Raw genomic sequence first — 21,278 nt, forward strand, 5'->3', positions numbered from 1 at the left:
CGTTATATGGGGGCTATACCAAAACGTGGACCTATGTGCACAAGTGTTGTTATATATGTTTATTGACACTTAAGAACCCTAAATGTCAAATTATAGACAAATCGGTCTGAAAATGTAGCTAAAAACGTCAAAATACCGTAAATCGGGGGGTACCGTTATATGGGGGCTATACCAAAACGTGGACCGATATAGCCCATCATCGAACTTGACCTGCCTGCAAACAAAAGACGCATTTTCCCAAAATTTCAGCGTCCTATCTCCATTTTTCTGGATGCTAGAGTGATTACCACAGACGGACGGACGGACGGACGGACGGACGGACGGACGGACGGACGGACGGACGTGCTCAGATCGACTTAGAATTTTACCCTGATCAAGAATATATATACTTTATAGGGTCGCAAATGAGTATTTCAATGCGTTACAAACGGAAAAACAAACTTAATATACCCTCCATACTATGGTGGAGGGTATAAAAAATAAAGAAGAAATTATTAAAATACTAATTTGTTTTAATTTAATAAAGGCCATTGTGCAATGAAATACGGTAAAACTTTGTTTAGACTATGCAATTATACAAAGATTAAGTGCATTATGTCGATAGATTTATTTCACATATCGCTCATTTACTCAAAGAGTGACATAAATCAAAAACTGTGTTTTCTGAGTTATGGGTACTTTACACGATATGTTTTTTTACATATGGGTTGTCAATTTTTATATACAAAAGGAATATGCAAAGTGACAACACATATGTAAAATAACACAAGCTTTGTTCCAGAAATAAAAAGTTTTTACAATTTTTACGACTTTTACACATTTTACCCGAAAAACCGTTCCCGTACACAAAAAAGTTGTAAAATGTTCACTTCTCTTTAAACAAAAATGGCGCTCTCTTTAAAAACTTTTTACTCGACAAATTTGAGCGTCTAAAAAATAGTAGCGTTTGATTGGCTGATACGCCGACTTTGACATTTGTTCCAGCATTTTTGATGTATTTTCCATTTTTCTGTTCCCGAACTATTAAAAAGTACGGGAACGAAGCTATATCGTGTAAAGTACCCATTAGCTGATCGAATATGAAATGTCAAATCCCTTTATAAAAAAATTATTTTTGTTGTAATTTCCCCAACAACATAAAGAAAGTTTTGACATAACATATTCAAAATTTTACGATGTCACTACCTGGGTAATTGTGCCATGACCCATAACTAGGCGTTTACACCAGACAGTTTGTCTTCAAATACAACTATAATTTACTAACACATACATACATTTGTCGTTTGTCTCCCAGCTGTCCATCATTTTTTCACAGACAGTAAGGAAGACAAATTTTTGGCATTTTTGTAAAAATAAGTGAGATAATAATTGAAATGTGTTGAAAACAAAAGAACATGAACAAAAACAAAATATGTGAATGGAAAACAAAAATAAATCGATGATTTTCATTAAAAATTTTACAACTGTTTTTGCAGTTGTCTGGACGCCTACGTCACAGAGGCAAGATTTGGGTGTTTGACAATCAATACATGAAGTCAACTGTCCTGTCATTTGTAAACGCAGGGTTAGTAATGTCTATTTTTTCTAATGCTTGGTTTACATTTACGAAATCCACTCGATTTCAACTGTCAATTCCATTGCTTAAACGTCAAATGAAATCGAATGGATTTCAGATGAGTTTTCATTTCACGTATACGCAAAGGAATTGACAGTTCAAATCGAGTGGATTTCGTAAATGTAAACCAATCATAAGACTTTTATCTTGTATCAAATTTTCATGCTGATATCTCTAAAACTCATCAAGCTACAGCTCATTTACGATGGGTTTGGCAAATTCAACAAAAAAGTTTTTTGAGTAATTTAAATCATGCTTGATCTTAGAAATGTAGAACTCATATCTGGCCAGCTGTTTGCAAAATATGGTCCAAGTAATTATTTTATTATTAAATTTGTCATTTCGTTTGTAATACATCGAAATATTCGTCGGAGACGCTATAAAGTATATATATTATTGATCAGCATAAAATTCTAAGTCGATTTATGCATGTCCGTCCGTCCGTCTGTCTGTCTGTCTGTTGAAAATCAAGATACAGCTCGCAATTTTAAAGATAGAGCGTCAATATGGTAAAGAAGTTTTTATTACTTGCAGGATGGTTGGTATTGAGAATGGTATATATCGGTTCACGTTTTGATATAGCCCCCATAGAACTGTACCTCCCGATTTTCGGTATTTTTAAGGTTTTAGCTTCATTATCCTACCAAAATGGCTGAAATTTCGTATTTAGTTATCGTTGGGTGTATAAAACTTTCCACCTGAAATTTGTTGGTATAGGTCCACGCCTTCATATAGCCCCCATAGAACGGTACCTCCCGATATTCGGTATTTTGGAGGTTTTAGCTTCATTATCCCACCAACATGGCTGAAATTTGGTACTTAGTTTACGTTGGTGGTATAAAACTTTCCCCCAGAACTCTGTCGGTATCGGCCCATGCCTTCATATAGCCCCCATAGAACGGTTCCACCGAAATGGCTGAAATTTGGTATTTAGACTTCCTTGTGGGGTACTCAAACTTCCCCTTTAAATTTGTTGATATAGGTCCACGCCTTCATATAGCCCCCATGAAAAGGTACCTCCCGATTATCCGTATTTTGAAGGTTGTGGCATCAATATTCCACCAAAATGGCTGAAATTTGGTATTTAGTCTGCAATTTGATATAAAACGGTTCGCCAGAAGTTTGTCTGTACAGGTCCACGCTTTCATATTGCCCCATTTCCGACTAAAATTCATCGGTATAGTCCACGTTTCGATATAGCCCCCTTAGAACGGTACCTCCCGATTTTCGTAATACTGAAGATTGTGACGTCAATATCCCACGGAAATGGCTGAAATTCTTTATTTAGTCTTCCAAGAGTTATAAAATATTCCAGAAGAGTATTATCAGTATAGGTCCACGTCTTCCTATACCCCATAGAGGCGTACTTCTTGATTTTCGGTATTTTTTAAGTTTTAGCCACATTCTCTTACCGAAATATAGGAAATTTGGTATTTAGTCTTCTTTGAGTCTAAAAACTTTCCGTCAGAAAGTTGTAGGTATAGATCGACGTTTTGAAATAGCCCCCATAGAACGGTGCCTCACATTGTTTTTCCGAAATTGCTGAAATTTACTTTCCGTCAGAAAGTTGTAGGTATAGATCGACGTTTTGAAATAGCCCCCATAGAACGGTGCCTCACATTGTTTTTCCGAAATTGCTGAAATTTACTATTAGACTACGTTTACATTTACGAAATCCACTCGATTTCAACTGTCGATTCCATTGCTCCAACGTCAAATGAAATCCAATCGATTTCAGATGAGTTTTCATTTGACGTATACACAGAGGAATTGACAGATGAAATCGAGTGGATTTCGTAAATGTAAACATAGTATAAGTCTTCTACTACTGGAAACTAATTATTCCATTTTATGCCTTGTTCAGACTGGCGGTAATTCGCTCTCTATTCGTTGTTCGACCCCAAATTACGATACAATTACTTCATTTCCCATACAAAATTTTGAGAACGAACAACGATTTGTTTACATTGTTCAATTTAAATTACTCTCAGAAAGACGATAAAATATGTCCCATCTCTAACAACTGAGAGAATTTATCGAAATAAATTATTTATGACAGAAAAAGTATAAAATTTTAAAGTCATTAAAAACCCAAACATTTTTAGAAAAACTGCAAAACATGAATAAAAAGTAAACGGTTTAACGACTAGTATACATTCAAATCATAGCAAATTTTCTCTTTTCTTTTATTGCAGTTGCATTTCTTGTCCAGCGTTTCAAATTCGCGTACAAATTTAGTAACAAAAATCAAATTCCTGCCAGAAAGTCTGTATACCAAAAAGGTTATTTGATAGGTATCTCTCTCGTTAATTTTGAAAATAGAAAAATTAAAAAATGTGCTGAAAATGCCAAAATTGTGAGAAAAAATAGAAAAGATGAATGAAAGTAATATAATTAAATATTAAATAGATATCTGAAAGAAGAACAAGTAGTTTTTCAGTTCATATCAATTAATTTTACTCATTTGTTGAACGAAACTTTCTTTAAAATCAGTAATAAAAAGTATGAAAATATGAATCCTGTTGCTATGAATTATGTACCATGTCTTATGAACGGGTTAATTCGTGTTCACAATTATGAGAGCGAACAACGTGATTCAAATGCTCGTATGAACATGGCATTACTTCAATACAACTTGTGGTGGAGGGTATAACAAGTTCGGCCCGGCCGAACTTAACGCCGTTCTTACTTGTTTTTTTATTTCACTGGTTTCAATTTTTATTATTTTATATCTTTTTATTTTCTTCTTTTTTTCCTTTTGTCTTAATTGTCAAATAAATGTCAAATCAGCAGTTTGACAGATTTACCACTTTTTACACAACGAAATTTGTCGAGCAGAAAGTAGTAAAAGAGAAAGCCATTTCGGCTCTCACTCTCCTCTCTAACTTAAAAAATGCTTCCAGTTTTACTACTTTTTGCGGTTAAGGAACGCTTTCCGAGTTAAAAATGGTAAAACTTGAAGAAACTTTAACGTAAAGGAATAAAGCTTTTAAATTATTTTTGTTGTAGCAATTCACCGATGCATCTACCTTGTTTCTTGTGCCAGCTTTCAACTTTTTGTATTTTCTAGCATTTGTATTTGTTGCAAAAAACAGAGTTGATACGAGGATATATGCCGGATTTAAAACAAAACCACTCAATACGAGTATTTATTTTTGTGTGGGAAATCTGGTAGATCTGGTAGCAAATAAAACTTGATAGTGCTCTAAATCCGGCTAATGATGTCATATCTAAATGGCCTATAATGCTAAGTTTACATTTACGAAATCTACTCGATTTCAACTGTCAATTTCATAGCTCAAACGTCAAATGAAATCTCATCTGAAATCCATTGGATTTCATTTGACGTTTAACCTATGGATTTGACAGTTGAAATCGAGTGGATTTCGTAAATGTACAGTGGCGGCCATATAATTAAGAACGACATCGTATTAAAAAGTATTTGACTTGCTACGTTCCAAATATTTGATTATTTATATGGAACAAAATTTGTTAATAAAGTACAGGGTAAGCACTTTAAAATAATGCCAAAACATGTTTTAATTCCCCCCGTTTATACGAAAGAAACTACGACTTATTAAAATAGTCATAAATCGACCTGGCCACATAATTAAGAACGATATAAGTAAAGGTTACTTTAAGGTAATTTTCATACACAATATGTGAATATATCGTTATGTATTTTAGAAATCGCTTACTTTGATTCATTTTTAGTATCAAATGTCCTTCAATGGTACATATTATTGAATCTAATGCCAAGTTTATACTTGCGTTCCAAAATCCACTGGATTTCACGAAATCCTGAAATACACCCCGGTGTTTACACTTATTTTTTTGTTGATTTCAAACATATCACAATGATCAAGGTAGATGCATATGCGCAGCTAATTGAACATGAATTTTCAAAACAAGTTGTTGTAAATTGAATTATTCATCAAAAATATACGACAATATAGAACTTTACAACTTTATTCGAAAAATTATCGTAAAAATATCTATATGTCGTATAAATTGTGTATAGTACTAACAAATGAAAAAAATAAACAAATGATTTTATCCATGGTAGAACAAGAAAAGGTAGCAGCAATACCCAGCTGACTGAACTGGGTTGTAGTGTTAGTGTCAAATTCCATTCGACATTTTATGTATTTATTTCTATGTTCGATGTATATTAGGGATATATATTTTTGAAGAACAAATTTATTCACCAGAAAAAAAACTATTTCCCATAAAGACGGCTTCATATCATTGACATGTAACCTCCTCCAGGTCCGAATGACATGCCGCACACTAAAACACCGCTTATAGAGGCGGTACAATATTTGTTAATATGTGTGGTATTTTGTTAAACTTGAAAAGAATAAAGCCCTAATAAACATGTGCTTTTTTGTTTTCAAAAGCAAATGATTGAAACATCTTCTCTTTTTTCAATGGATTACCAGCGACCCGAAACATTTTTGCAAGTATTCTACTTTCTGCGAGAAATTATGCATTTAGTGGAATGATATGGAAACATTCAAATTGAAAATCTAACGAGTTTTCATTCATGTTTTCCAAAATATTCAATCAAATGTGAAAAATTATTAGTTTTTTAAATTCCAATAATTTATAGACATTTCCTTGTTTTGTTTACATTTACGTTGACACTAAGGTTTACAAACAAAAACAAATTCCTTTGTGGTTGTTGTTCGAGTTGTATTTGTTGTAGTATTAACTTTACCTTGTATTTGTTCTACCATGGATTTTATCGTTGAAACATCGTTATAATAAATTTTGATAGATAAAAGTTGTGCTCAGAACCTGCACAATATTAGTCCCAATTTACATTAGGCAAGTTTACTTGCGGCAATTGTCAGTTTGTAAGCGAGAGAGGGTGCTGAGAGGCAAAGGGTTACCATATGTCTCACCTCTCTCTCCTACAAACTGACAATTGCCGCAAGTAAACTCGCCTAATGTAAATTGGGACTTTGTACTTGCAGTAGTTTTCCCGTTTAGTGCTAAAAATGCGTACTCATACTCCGAAATCTAGCAAGACTTGCACTTCTCTTTAAACAAAAATAGCGACGAATAACACCCTCTTCTCCTGTTTTCTGCCATACAATTTTGGCCTAGTAGAAACTAGCAGCAAGCATGTTCATTGGCATCTAATATGATAGCCGATACGTTGATTTTGATATTTATGCTGGAGTTTTTGCAATTTCCGTCATTTTTCCGTTTCCGTATTTTTTAAGAATTTTGTATGGGGAAGCAAGTTTTTACAATTCGCTCTTTTTTCTAACATTACCATTAAATAGTACGGGAACACAATAAGAAATATCATTGTAACAAAGTAATTTAATATTTTTTCACATTGTTTAAAAATTTTGATAATAAAATTTTTTGTTGCAGCAATTGACCATCTACCTTGTTTATTGTGATACGTGAAAAGTGTTGCAACTTTTGGTACTTTTTTAGGCAAAAGCAGGGTTGTATATCATGTGTACTGTGATTTCGATGTTGATTTCGCTGAAATCACGAAATGAGAGGATTTCATTTTTGTATGCGAAATCATGATAAATTTTGCTTGATTCCGCGCGAAACCACGAAACGCCTTCGAAATCACGAAACGACGCCAAATGTAAACTAAGCATAAGTTTGATAATTGGGCATACCTAACGTTTTTAAAAATTTGCCCATAATTTGACGAATTTATTTTATTTTTGGGATCTAAAGCCACAGTTTTGGCTTCCTCTCATTCCCTCGACGACGCTCTGAACGATACCCTGTGTTTTTCGTTCCATAATCAGCGCTTATTTACCCTTAAATAGGCTTTAATCCCACTTCTCTGAGTCCTTTGCGATGGAATTGTCTGGGAAATAGTTTTGTAAGAGCCATTTCCACCTTATAAAGCGGTAGGATTTTTGTCTGCAGGTAGTAGACAGGAAATGAAACAATAATATAACGTCTATACAAAAATTGGAACAATTCCACACCGAATATAACATTTATTAACATAATGTTTTGACTGCTCGAATTCCACAATAATTTTGTGTATGTACATCAGACATTAGTTTATACAAAAATTGTATTTTATCCATAAAAATTATTGATTTGACTGATTTTGATATTAATATGAGCTTCATTGATTAAAAAGTCTTTCATAACTATGCCTACCACACCCACAAAGACATTGTGCAATGAAGGCTTTTAAAATATTAAACCTTTCGTTTTTGTTCGTTATACCGTTAGGCCAATTTTTTGTAAAAAACGAAATTATTTTTTTATTTCCTGTCTACTACCTGCAGACAACAATTCTACCGATTTATAAGGTGGAAATGGCTCATACAAAACTATTTCCCAGATAATTCCCTCGTAAAGGACTCAAAGAAGTGGGGTAAAAACCAATTTAAGGGTAAATAAGCGCCGACTGTGGGACGACAATCACAGGGTATCGTTTAGAGCGTCATCGAGGGAATGAGAGGAAGCCAAAACTGTGGCTTTAGATCCCAAAAATAAAATAAATTCGTCAAATTATGGGCAAATTTTTGAAAACGTTATGTATGCCCTAATTTTCAAACTTAGATTCAATAATATGTAGCATTGAAGGACATATGATACTAAAAATGAATCAAAGTAACCGATTTCTAAAATACATAACGATATATTCACATATTGTGTATGAAAATTACCTTAAAGTAACCTTTACTTATATCGTTCTTAATTATGTGGCCAGGTCGATTTATGAATATTTAAATAAATCGTAGTTTCTTTCGTATAAACGGGGGGAATTAAAACATGTTTTGGCTTTATTTTAAAGTGCTTACCCTGTATTTTATTTACAAATTTTGTTCCATATAAATATTCAAATATTTGGAACGTAGCAAGTCAAATACTTTTTAATACTGTTACGGAATTAGATTTAACTAATGTCCGTGTAGACGTTGTTTTATTCCCCGATACGATTTGTACCAAATAAAACAGGGTTCGTTTTAGATTACGTTTCTACAATGCTTTATTTACTTTATTACACTTATTCAGAACCGACTTTAATTACAAAGCACACAGCAAGTCTCTAGTTAGCACGCAGCTCTTATTTAACCGATCTGTTCAGTTCAACGCTTAAAACACAACTCAACTCGTCATTGCCAGTTCCCCTGTATTTATACCCCAAAGTCTCCCTGTTCTAGAGCCCTCTAGAACACATATGGCAACACCTCGAATCTGTGCAGCGAACACACAGACGCACATTCGCACTAAGCGAACAACCATACTCACATACATACATGGGGGAATACAAGCGGACGACAAGAACAGTAATGACGTAATTACAACAACAAACAAATGCAAGAAATAAGAAATGACAACTAACGATAATTACAAACAAAAGCACATTAAACAAAGGTAAAGTAACATCTAGAACAATGTCGTGCTTTGATATTGTTAAAGTTACGAAGTTTTTCGGCAATTCACACACACACGATCCGAACGCAACGAAAGAGCACACAAATGTTTTGATTTGTTTTTGTTTTGCAGCATGCGTGCATACAACGTTACTAACACACTGTCAAAAGTTGCAAAAATTGAGAATTTTGTGTGCCCTCTTCTTGGTCGGCTGTGATCTAGAATAATGAAGAGAGTTCTACATGGTAGTTGTTGTTGCTTAAATAAAATAACTGCGTAATAAAACGTTACGTTACAATTAAAATTTTTAAATTAACGGAAATTAAACTAAATTAACTTAAACCTATCAGTTACATTCGTAACAATACGATGTCGTTCTTAATTATATGGCCGCCACTGTAAACCAAGCAAAAGTCTGTTTCATCCAGCTAAGGGGTAGTTTACACTATATGTAAATGTCATATGACATAAAATTTTCCATCGTTATATATTCGCTAATATGTGTAATATTGGAGATTTTCCTTACGCCATTTACTCTGTGCGTCCACACCAGCAAAAATGTAAAAAACTACGTCTCCACATTGCCTCCGTGAGTAAATATGGAATGTTTTTATTTCGTGTCATATGACATTGATAGATAGTGTAAACTACCTCTAACGATGAAAACAAAAAGAGAAAGATTCGTTGAACTATTTCGGTCTCGGAACTATTTGGAGCGGAGGAAACAAAAATAACGAAGAAAGAGAAAGGTTGGTTGAACTATTTCGGTCTCGGAAGGAGCGAAGGAAATAAAAAAAGCGATGAAAAAGAAATATTTATTGAATTATATCGGTCCCAAAACTATTTGGAACTATGGAACTATACTAAGGAACTAGTTCCTTTTTTCGGTATTTTAAATGTTGTGGCAACAAAAATCCACCGAAATTGGTATTTTGTCTTCATTTGGGGTCATGGTAGAACAAGAAAAGGTAGCAGCAATACCCAGCTGACTGAACTGGGTTGTAGTGTTAGTGTCAAATTCCATTCGACATTTTATGTATTTATTTCTATGTTCGATGTATATTAGGGATATATATTTTTGAAGAACAAATTTATTCACCAGAAAAAAAACTATTTCCCATAAAGACGGCTTCATATCATTGACATGTAACCTCCTCCAGGTCCGAATGACATGCCGCACACTAAAACACCGCTTATAGAGGCGGTACAATATTTGTTAATATGTGTGGTATTTTGTTAAACTTGAAAAGAATAAAGCCCTAATAAACATGTGCTTTTTTGTTTTCAAAAGCAAATGATTGAAACATCTTCTCTTTTTTCAATGGATTACCAGCGACCCGAAACATTTTTGCAAGTATTCTACTTTCTGCGAGAAATTGTGCATTTAGTGGAATGATATGGAAACATTCAAATTGAAAATCTAACGAGTTTTCATTCATGTTTTCCAAAATATTCAATCAAATGTGAAAAATTATTAGTTTTTTAAATTCCAATAATTTATAGACATTTCCTTGTTTTGTTTACATTTACGTTGACACTAAGGTTTACAAACAAAAACAAATTCCTTTGTGGTTGTTGTTCGAGTTGTATTTGTTGTAGTATTAACTTTACCTTGTATTTGTTCTACCATGATTTGGGGTATAAAACTTTACATAAGAAATTTGTCGGTATAGACCCATGCCTTCATATAGCCCCCATAGAACGGTACGTCCCGATTTTCGGTATTTTGAGGGTTGTGGCCACAATAACCCACCGAAATAGTTTAAATTTGGTATTTCGTCTTCATTTGTCGATAAAGGTACACACCTTCATACAGCCTCCATAGAACGGTACCTCCCGATTTCCGGTATTTTGAAGGTTGTGGCTTCAATATTCCACCGAAATTACTAAAATTTGGTATTTAGTCTTCGTTGGTGGTATAAAACTTTCCTCCAGCAATTTTTCGGTACAAATGTAAACTTACCATAAAACTTGTTTGATGTTGATTCGCTATTCATTTTATTCCAAATAATTAGCTCTGTTCCAGAACTAAAAAGTTTTTACAATTTTTACCACTTTTACACATTTTGCGTTCCCGTACACAAAATTTATATGAAAATCGTTTACGACTTTTACAACTTTTACGACTTTTACCACTTTATAAAATACGGGAACAGGCCAATTATTTTATAAATTGTCCTAAATTAAGCGTTTTTTAATTTTTTAATTTTTTAGTCGAGCTTTATGATCTATTATGCAAGTGAAAAAGGAAAGCCGACGATTCGAACCCACACACCCACCACTATGTGACAAGCATGTTTCGTCTTCGGTAAAGACTCTTCAGACATATCGGATGTGGAGCGGCTTCGGTGTCCTCGAACTTTTCTTCTTTCAAATGCATTTTTAAGTATAAGTTGAATATACGGATCGATGAAAAAAAAATTCGATTTAAAGGAAAATTCTGTTCGCGTTAGCCGAGATTTGTCCCTGTCCATAGGAGAAAGTCTTAAATCCCCGGCCGAAGGCCGGCTATATATGAAAAAAAAATCGATATAAACTAAACTTATCGTCAAAACCAAGGTAATTTTTGAACTTTCGGAGCCTATATCTCGGGAAGTATGGACTTCCTGCCCATGATATATATATTGGCGTGATCAGCACTGCAAGCCCTACATGTGATAAAAATTTCAGATCGATCCGAATCCAGTCCAAACATTCATCCTGGTCCCATTTTTGTTTTGTATTTTACAACAACAATTAGTTGTGCTTTCATGACAAACGCTTAAGGCCTGCGTACATAAGCTGCCTTGCCTGATTGCCTTGCTTACCTGCTTCATTTCTGACGTAATAAAAATAATAGAATAAAGACGAAATTTCGAACTGGGTTGCCATCAGTTGGAAATTGGGTCGACCTTCTTTGTTCTTTTATTTTTTATTGAAGCAGCAAAGCAAGGCAATCAGGCAGAGCAGCTTATGTACGCAGGCCTTTAGCGCTGCCTTTGAAAGTTATGAGTTTGGCGTTTTTTGTTCAAAGTTTTATTGGTAAAAACCGCCACAGTGACATCACTGCGGCTAAACAAGACCTTATCATCTGGCAACACTCATGCCAATGACTTTTTAGTTTTTTTGTTTTCGTTCTAAACACAACAAATCACGGTAAAAATTAAAAACATTTGTTCAACGCTGTCAAAATAATAACTTGATAATCGGAGACGAGACAGACTACGCGTTAAAATGAGTGCAAAATAATTGTGAAATTCTTCGACAAAAATTCCAATATAAAGAGAAAAAGTGAAATATCGGTTTTAATATCGTCAAAAAAGGCCGACTCTTAACAAAGAAGAGCGGATGTAAAGGGTAACAATTGCATAATTAATTAAATTTATTCTGTGTGTGTTTCTGTTGCATTTTGATTGTTGTGTTGTTGTTGTGGATATCGCGATATCTATCGTATATCGATTGAGTAGTATTTTGTGGAGCTTAAAAAGGAGGAGACAGTTGATAAAGAATTCCCAATTACTGGACAATCAATTGTAATAACAAATAGTTTTATTTGGGTCCACAATATACTCGTAGTCATATTGAAAGGCAAGAATTTTGAAGGTGGTGGTGAGTAATGTTTTTGGAACAAATTTTCATTCTTAATAAATTAAAATATATTAAATTTATTGTTTATCTAAATAATAGATTAAAATAAACATATGTGTGTGGTGCGTGTGGAATTTGCACTTTTTAGAAATATAGCGGCAGGCAATGTTTGAAATGTTCCAACTTGGTGTAATGGTATTTTGTAAAGGGGAATTAATAGACAAGAAGATTGCTGCCCCGACGACTAGTGGGGCAACTATCGAATAACTATAAGCCAACCTGAAGGAAATGTTGACAATTAGAATTGAGGATTTATAGACAGAAGGGAGCCCTTATGTAGGACCAAAAGGGAATCTTTATAGGCGAACAGAAGGGAGCTTAGACGTTCAGAAGGGAGTCTTTATACACGACCTGATGGGAGTCTTTATCGACGACCTGAAGGGAGTCTTTATAGGCGATCTTAAGGGAGTCTTTATAGACGATCTTAAGAGAGTCTTTTATAGACGACCTTAAGTAAGTCTTTATAGACGACCTTAAGGGAGTCCTTATAGACGACCTTAAGGGAGTCTTTATAGACGATCTTAAGAGAGTCTTTATAGGCGAACTTAAGGGAGTCTTCATAGACGAACTTAGGAAGTCTTTATAGACGACCTTAAAGGAGTCTTTATAGACGACCTTAAAGGAGTCTTTATAGACGACCTTGAGGGAGTCTTTATTGACGACCGTAATGGAGTCTTTATAGACGACCTTAAGGTAGTCTTTATAGACGACCTTAAGGTAGTCTTTATAGACGTCCTTATGGACGACCTTAAAGGATTCTTTATAGACGACCTTAAGGGAGTCTTTATAGACGACCTTAAGGGAGTCTTTATAGGCGACCTTAAGGAAGTCTTTATAGACGATCTTAAGAGAGTCTTTATAGACGATCTTAAGAGAGTCTTTATAGACGACCTTAAGGGAGTCTTTATAGACGAACTTAAGGGAGTCTTTTATAGACGACCTTAAGTAAGTATTTATAGACGACCTGAAGGGAATCTTTATAGACGACCTGAAGGTAGTCTTTATAGACGACCTGAAGGGAGTCTTTATAGACGACCTTAAGGGAGTCTTTATAGACGAACTTAAGGGAGTCTTTTATAGACGAACTTAAGGGAGTCTTTTATAGACGAACTTAAGGGAGTCTTTTATAGACGACCTTAAGTAAGTATTTATAGACGACCTGAAGGGAATCTTTATAGACGACCTGAAGGTAGTCTTTATAGACGACCTGAAGGGAGTCTTTATAGACGACCTGAATGGAGTCTATATAGACGGACAGAATGGAGACTTTATAGACGACCTGAAGAAAGTCTTTATAGGGAGTTTTTATAGGCGACCAGAATGGAGCCTTCAGATACGAACAGAAGTGTTTATAAACAACCAAAAGAGAATTTTCATAGACAACATGTGCCTTTATAGACGACCTTAAGGGGGTCGTTATAGACGACCATAATGAAGTTTTTATAGGCGACCACAATGGAGCCTTCAGATACGAACAGAAGGAGTGTTTTTTAAAACCAAAGTATAATTTTTATAGGCAACATGAGTCTTTATAGACGAATAGAAGGGGGTATTTTTAGACGACCAGAAAGGAGTCTTTATAGATGACCTGAAGGGAGTCTTTGTAGACGACCAGTAGGTCTTCTTTATAGATAGAATGTTAAAAACTGTCCAATACATTGTTACTAATGCTTTTGTTGTTAAAAGCTTTACTATCAATTATATGTTTATCTCAATTAAAAAAAAAAGATAAGCTAAATCCTCAAAAAAAAGCAGCAGTACATTTACACATTAATTGGAACAAACAAAAACACAACAACTACACAATGATAATATTATGACTCATTTAAAATGCATTTAATTATTTTAATATTTTTAGATAATTGTTGACTGAATACAACACAATCCCTTTTTCAAACGAGAAAAAATGTTGTATTGCCCGCCAAATGTTACCCTATCCCAAGTGTGGATTGATCATGGCATATCCCATTGTTTTATGGATACAGTTGGTTGGTCAGTATGTGCTGGTTTCATGATTCTTTTCGGTCTGATACAATTGTTGATGTATCGCAAATATGCCACACGCATTACTGATCCCTCACTAATATCCAAATCGCGTTTATATGGTTTACAATTATTCCTATTGGCATTCTTTCCCGCACTGCAATTGGTAAGGTTTCTGCTGAATGCAAGAATATATGATGGCAGTGCTGTTTATGGGTATATGGTAAGTAATTCCAACATGATGCACTCTTTTTCTTAATTTATATGAATTTCCATAACTTTTAGATTCTCGCCACCTGTTTAATATGTGTGGCCTATCCCTTGTCCATGTGTTTGGTTATAAAAGAAAGGCTATATCAATTACCATCAGTGCCCACCAGAGGTCATGGTTTAGTGCTGCTACTCTTTTGGACATTGGCTTTTATCAATGAATCTCTGGCCTTTGTTAATTTGCGCCATGAAGATTGGTGGTTTAATCTAAAAACGTAAGTCGCAAATTAATTCAAATTATTCATTGCTCTTATTAACCATTTCTATTCCTTTTAGAAACAAAGACAAAGTCGAAATGGGTTTATTTGTTACCCGTTACATTTGTTCTTTGTTAATCTTTGTATTGGGTTTGAAGGCTCCTGGTATCACATTTCCCTATAATGCTCATCAGAGATTAGATGAAGAAAATCAGACTTCGGAAACTGGAAATCTTAATACCGGTTCAGCCTTTAAGAATGCTTTTAAGAAGCTACGTAAACTTTTTCCATATTTATGGCCCAAGAAAGATGCTGTATTGCAAATAACGGTAGTAATATGTATTTTGCTTTTGGCTGGAGGGCGTGTCATCAAATTATATTTGCCCATATATCGTAAAAAATTGGGTAAGTCCCAAATTTTCAAATAATTAATTAAATTTGAAAAAAAAAATTATCCCTTTAATTCTATGTTTCCAGTTGACAGCTTAACCATTGAGCCCATAGTTTTTCGTTGGGATTTTGTCTTAATTTATGTGGCTTTGTCATTCCTTCAGGGTGGTGGTACCGGCACTATGGGTCTCTTTAACAATTTACGTTCATTTTTATGGATTCGAGTACAGCAGTATACAACACGTGAAATAGAGGTGGATCTATTCCATCATTTACATCGCTTGTCGTTGCGTTGGCATTTACAACGTAAAACCGGTGAAGTGTTGCGGGTCATGGATCGTGGCACAGACTCAATTAACAATCTACTGAATTACATTATTTTCTCCATTACGCCCACAATTGTTGATTTATTGGTTGCTGTAGTCTATTTTATTTATGCCTTCAATTGGTGGTTTGGTTTGATTGTTTTCCTCACCATGTTTTTGTATATATGTAAGTATGATTTTTTAATATTTTAATATTAAAAGGCTATTCTGAAAAGAAGTCTCAGTTCCACTAAAACCTACCTCCCGAATAATACATTAATAATTCGTTTTAAGACCCATTTTAAGTTGTCAAAAATACTCTTTTTTATGTGGCCCCAGAAAATTGTATATAAGGCGCCTCAAAGATCCACTTTTTTGTCGCCTTAAAAATACCTTCTAAGTCTCTTTTAAAGGCTGATTTGAATTCGCCTTAAAATACCTTATTTAATTCGGCTTAAACGATTCCTTTAAATTCACCTTCAAAGACTGTCTTTAAGTCACATTCACAGTTTATAGTTACTTTCTTACTTTTAAGTCCTCTCTTTTTAAGCCCCCATAAAGGCGATCAGAACTACTTTATGTCTTCCCAAAATACTCCGTTTAAGTCACCATAAATACTCCTTGACATAACCTTAAAAGACATAAATTTTTAAGTAGCCTTTAAGTCGCCTTAAAAGACTTGATTTAAGATAACTTAACAGCCTTAAAATACTCAATTTAGGTCGCGTTAAAGGGCTTCTTTAATGACGTCTTAAAAAGGCTTTCTTTTATCCTTAAATAACTCATTTGAAGCCCATTGCTCGGCTATTAAGACTCTATATGGCTCGTTTGTTAATGCTTCTCATGGGCTTTCTCTAGAGCTCTTCAACAAAATAAAGACGACCTTTAGCTCGTCTATAAAAACAACCTTTAGCTTGTCTATAAAGACGACCATCAGCTCGTCTATAAAGAGACCCTTAAGCTCGTCTATAAAGACTCCCTACAGGTCGTCTATAAAGACTCCCTTCATCTCGTCTATAAAGACTCCCTTCAGCTCGTCTATAAAGACTCCCTTCAGCTCGTCTATAAAGACTCCCTTCAGCTCGTCTATAAACACTCCCTTCAGCTCGTCTATAAAGACTCCCTTCAGCTCGTCTATAAAGACTCCCTTCAGCTCGTCTATAAAGACTCCCTTCAGCTCGTCTATAAAGACTCCCTTCAGCTCGTCTATAAAGACTCCCTTCAGCTCGTCTATAAAGACTCCCTTCAGCTCGTCTATAAAGACTTCCTTCAGCTCGTCTATAAAGATTCCCTGCAGTTCGTCTATAAAGACTCCCTTCAGCTCGTCTATAAAGACTTCCTTCAGCTCGCCTATAAAGACTCCCTTCAGATCGTCTATAAAGAATCCCTTCAGCTGTGAATGAGAGAGAATAGTAAATGCAAAACAACTCAGTGGGCGCCCTCAGTATAGAGATGGGCGACTCTGCCTTAAAGATTTTTTTGGCATGTCTATAAGTCCCCTTTAGCTCCTTAGAGACTCCCTTCAGCTCACCTATAAAGACTCCCTTCAGCTCGTCTATAAAGATTCCCTTCAGTTCGTCTATAAAGACTCCCTTCAGTTCATCTATAAAGACTCCCTTCAGCTCGTCTATAAAGACTCCATTTAGCTCGTCTATAAAGACTCCCTTCAGCTCGTCCATAAAGACTCCCTTCAGCTCGTCTATAAAGACTCCCTTCAGCTCGTCTATAAAGACTCCCTTCAGCTCGTCTATAAAGACTCCCTTCAGCTCGTCTATAAAGACTCCCTTCAGCTCGTCTATAAAGACTCCTCTCAGTTCGTCTATAAAGACTCCTCTCAGTTCGTCTATAAAGACTCCTCTCAGTTTGTCTATAAAGACTCCTCTCAGTTCGTCTATAAAGACTCCTTTCAGTTCGTCTATAAAGACTCCCTTCAGATCGCCTATAAAGACTCCCTTCAGCTAGTCTATAAAGACTCCTCTCAGTTCGTCTATAAAGACTCCCTTCAGCTCGTCTATAAAGACTCCCTTCAGCTCGTCTATAAAGACTCCCTTCAGCTCGTCTATAAAGACTCCCTTCAGCTCGTCTATAAAGACTCCTCTCAGTTCGTCTATAAAGACTCCTCTCAGTTCGTCTATAAAGACTCCTCTCAGTTCGTCTATAAAGACTCCTTTCAGTTCGTCTATAAAGACTCCCTTCCGCTCGTCTATAAAGACTCCCTTCAGATCGCCTATAAAGACTCCCTTCAGCTAGTCTATAAAGACTCCTCTCAGTTCGTCTATAAAGACTCCTTTCAGTTCGTCTATAAAGACTCCCTTCAGCTCGTCTATAAAGACTCCCTTCATCTCGCCTATAAAGACTCCCTTCATCTCGCCTATAAAGACTCCCTTCAGATCATCTATAAAGACTCCCTTCAGCTCGTCTATAAAGACTCCCTTCAGATCGCCTATAAAGACTCCCTTCAGCTCGTCTATAAAGACTCCCTTCAGCTCGTCTATAAAGACTCCCTTCAGCTCGTCTATAAAGACCCTTCAGCTCGTCTATAAAGACACCCTTCAACTCGTCTATAAAGACTCCCTTCAGCTCGTCTATAAACATTCCCTTCAGTTCGTCTATAAAGATCCCTTCAGCTCGCTTTAATCCACTCCCTTCTGCGTGTCAGTAAATGCTTCCTTTATCTCGTCTGAAAAGGCTCTCTTCATCTCGCCTATAAAAACTCCCTTCAACTCGTCTAAAAAGAGTCCCTTCAATATGTAAAGACGCTATAGAGACTCCCTACAGCTTGTCTATAAGGACTCCTTTCAGACCTAGAGCTTCTATTTAAAATGTGTCTCTGCCCTGTGGAATTCATATATAAAATAGAGTGCGTCTATAGGCTCTTCCACTAGATGTCGCATATAAAGGGTCCATCTAGACCTCGCTATATGATTTCTTAATAACTTTTATTTTTCTTTACAGTGGCCACAATTTTAGTCACCGAATGGCGTACCCAATTCCAAAGACGCATGAACCAGGCTGACAATGAACAACGTGCTCGCAGTGTGGACTCCTTGCTTAACTTTGAGACGGTGAAATACTATGGAGCAGAGCAGTATGAAGTCAATGCTTATCGTGAGGCTATTAAGAAATATCAGGTATGTTTCCATTGCAACTTCATCCCTTAAAAGCGTATCTAAAAATCTCCTCTTTCACTCCATCTTCCTCATTACAGAAAGAAGAATTCCTCTCCCTGCTAACGTTGAATATTTTAAACACCTCCCAAAATATAATTCTATGCCTGGGTCTGTTGTGTGGTTCCATGTTATGTGTCTATTTGGTGGTACATCATCAAACATTAACGGTGGGCGATTTTGTACTCTTCTTTACCTACCTAATGGATCTGTATATGCCATTGAATTGGTTTGGCACCTATTATCGGGCCATACAAAAGAATTTTGTCGATATGGAAAATATGTTTGATCTCCTGAAGGAAGAAGAAGAGGTTGTGGATGCTCCCGGAAGTTCTCCATTGCTGACAGCTGGTGGTGCCATTGAATTTTCCAATGTTAGTTTTGGTTACAGCCCAGAGAAAATTGTTTTGCGTAACATTAGCTTTAGCGTGCCATCTGGCAAGACTGTGGCCATTGTAGGACCCTCTGGAGCTGGTAAAAGTACAATTGTGCGTTTGCTATTCCGATTCTATGACGTACAATCCGGTTCAATTATGATTGATGGACAAAATATTAAATTGGTTACCCAACAAAGTTTACGTCAAGCGATAGGTGTAGTGCCTCAGGATACGGTACTCTTTAACAATACCATTTACTATAACATTGAGTATGGTAAAATTGGTAGCTCACCCGATGAGGTATATGAGGCAGCAAACATGGCCGATATCCATGATCGTATTTTGGGCTTCCCCGATCGTTACGAGACCAAGGTGGGAGAACGTGGTTTGCGTCTGAGTGGTGGTGAAAAACAACGTGTTGCCATTGCTCGCACATTGTTGAAGGCTCCCGTTGTCGTGCTGCTCGATGAGGCTACTTCAGCGTTGGATACCCATACCGAACGAAATATCCAAGCGGCACTAAATAAAGTATGTTCGAATCGAACAACCATTATAATTGCCCATAGACTTTCCACTATAATACATGCCGATGAGATTTTAGTGCTCAAAGATGGTGTCATAGCCGAAAGAGGAAGTCATGAGGATTTGTTACTGCGGGACGATGGTATTTATGCTGACATGTGGCAGCAACAATTAAAGAGTCTTGATGCTCCTTCGACAACATCTGAAATCTCGGGCGGTACTACAAATGACAAACCTCCGACAACTGCTACAGGAGGTCCTGCACCTTCGGGAAGTGCCTATCTAAGGGCTGGTCATGCTCACGGTGGTGGTGCTCATTAGAAAAGTACATATATATCTATCTCATAAGACGTATCTCTAAGATTCCTACTATGTTATATTTCATTTTTAATTTGTTTCTTTTGCCCATGAAATGGTTTCAAATTCTATTTCCAAATTTTTAACAAAAAAAAAGAAAAAAATTACTGAGAAGAGGACATCGGATTGCAAATTATTTTATATTGTATAGTATAATTGTTATAATCATATTTAAAAAAAATATTAATCAATATTATTTAGCGGTCACATCATATGAGAGCTATCAACGAGTATCATGTCTGTGTTGAAAATTGTGGTATAATTTAATATCGAGAACAATTACGTACACATGTTTATGTTAATTGTAACAAAAACTAGAATTAGTTTTTGTATAAAAATAAATAAATAAAAAAGAGACTTTGTAGCAAATAAACAAATGGCGGGGTTCGGATAGAATTTAATAAATAAATAAAAAATGTATTTTACTATGACAATTTTAAAATATGTACATATATCGTATCCCGATATTTTTTATTTCAATTCTTATGTTTGTAACCTGATAAATCGAGCTGGACTAATTTCCTCTCTAATCTTATCAATACACTCTCGCTGAACTCTTAAATAGAAGTACACAAGCGCTGGAACCATCAACAAGGAGGTCCAAGGAAGACCTCAAGAAGTCTTTTTCGGTCTATAGAAGATCTCAAGGGGTCTTCTATGGCCTATAGACGAACTGAAGGGAGTCTCTAGATGAGCTCTTGAGGGAGGATTTATAATCGAACCCTTATAGATGAGTTCTAGAGGCAGTCTCCAAAGACATAAAATGGTAAAGATTGGACATAGTGCATAATGCAGTTCAATTTTACTATTAGGTTAGGTTAGGTTCAGGATGCGCAGCTGCCATGTTGGCAGCTACTCCACTCGGAGACCTTGAGGTCCATTGTGATCATCCAAACTATTAAATTATGTGTGTTGTAGAGGTGAAAGATGTTGTATTGATGTGTGGTTTGGGCTATTTGATTGTAGATGCTGGATATGGCTATGTGTGTTGATGTTGGTTGAGTTGTAGATGGTGATGATGTGTAACTGATGGCTATATGGTGATTTGTGCATTCAGGTGATGACAAGGAGATATGTTATATAACTGC

The 21,278-nt window shown here is 35.7% G+C and overlaps 1 protein-coding gene across 2 annotated transcripts; it reads left to right on the forward strand.

The window, feature by feature from the left end:
* The first annotated feature begins 12,007 nt into the window (after nt 1–12,007).
* Hmt-1 (ABC transporter ATP-binding protein/permease Hmt-1) lies at nt 12,008–20,731 on the forward strand. Of its 2 annotated transcripts, none has more exons than XM_073975842.1 (7): nt 12,008–12,583; nt 14,481–14,828; nt 14,891–15,090; nt 15,152–15,477; nt 15,550–15,954; nt 18,723–18,898; nt 18,976–20,731. In XM_073975842.1, exons 2-7 carry the CDS (start codon nt 14,529–14,531, stop codon nt 20,152–20,154), a joined length of 2,586 nt encoding a protein of 861 aa, XP_073831943.1. In that variant the 5' UTR covers nt 12,008–12,583; nt 14,481–14,528; the 3' UTR covers nt 20,155–20,731. The 2 variants fall into 2 exon arrangements, with proteins under 2 accessions (XP_073831943.1, XP_073831934.1); XM_073975833.1 differs by having other exon boundaries at nt 12,008–12,331.
* The last annotated feature ends 547 nt before the right edge of the window (nt 20,732–21,278 follow it).

Source organism: Musca autumnalis, unplaced genomic scaffold (genome assembly GCF_047663935.1).
Source record: "Musca autumnalis isolate F117 unplaced genomic scaffold, ASM4766393v1 scaffold_1, whole genome shotgun sequence".
Taxonomy (NCBI): Eukaryota; Metazoa; Arthropoda; class Insecta; order Diptera; family Muscidae; genus Musca; species Musca autumnalis.

Coding starts and splice junctions, on each gene's coding strand:
- Hmt-1 (XM_073975842.1), top strand. CDS start 14,529: ATGTTGTATTGCCCGCCAAATGTTACCCTATCCCAAGTGTGGATTGAT. Junction 14,829..14,890: donor GTGCTGTTTATGGGTATATG/GTAAGTAATTCC, acceptor CATAACTTTTAG/ATTCTCGCCACCTGTTTAAT. Junction 18,899..18,975: donor AGGCTATTAAGAAATATCAG/GTATGTTTCCAT, acceptor TCCTCATTACAG/AAAGAAGAATTCCTCTCCCT.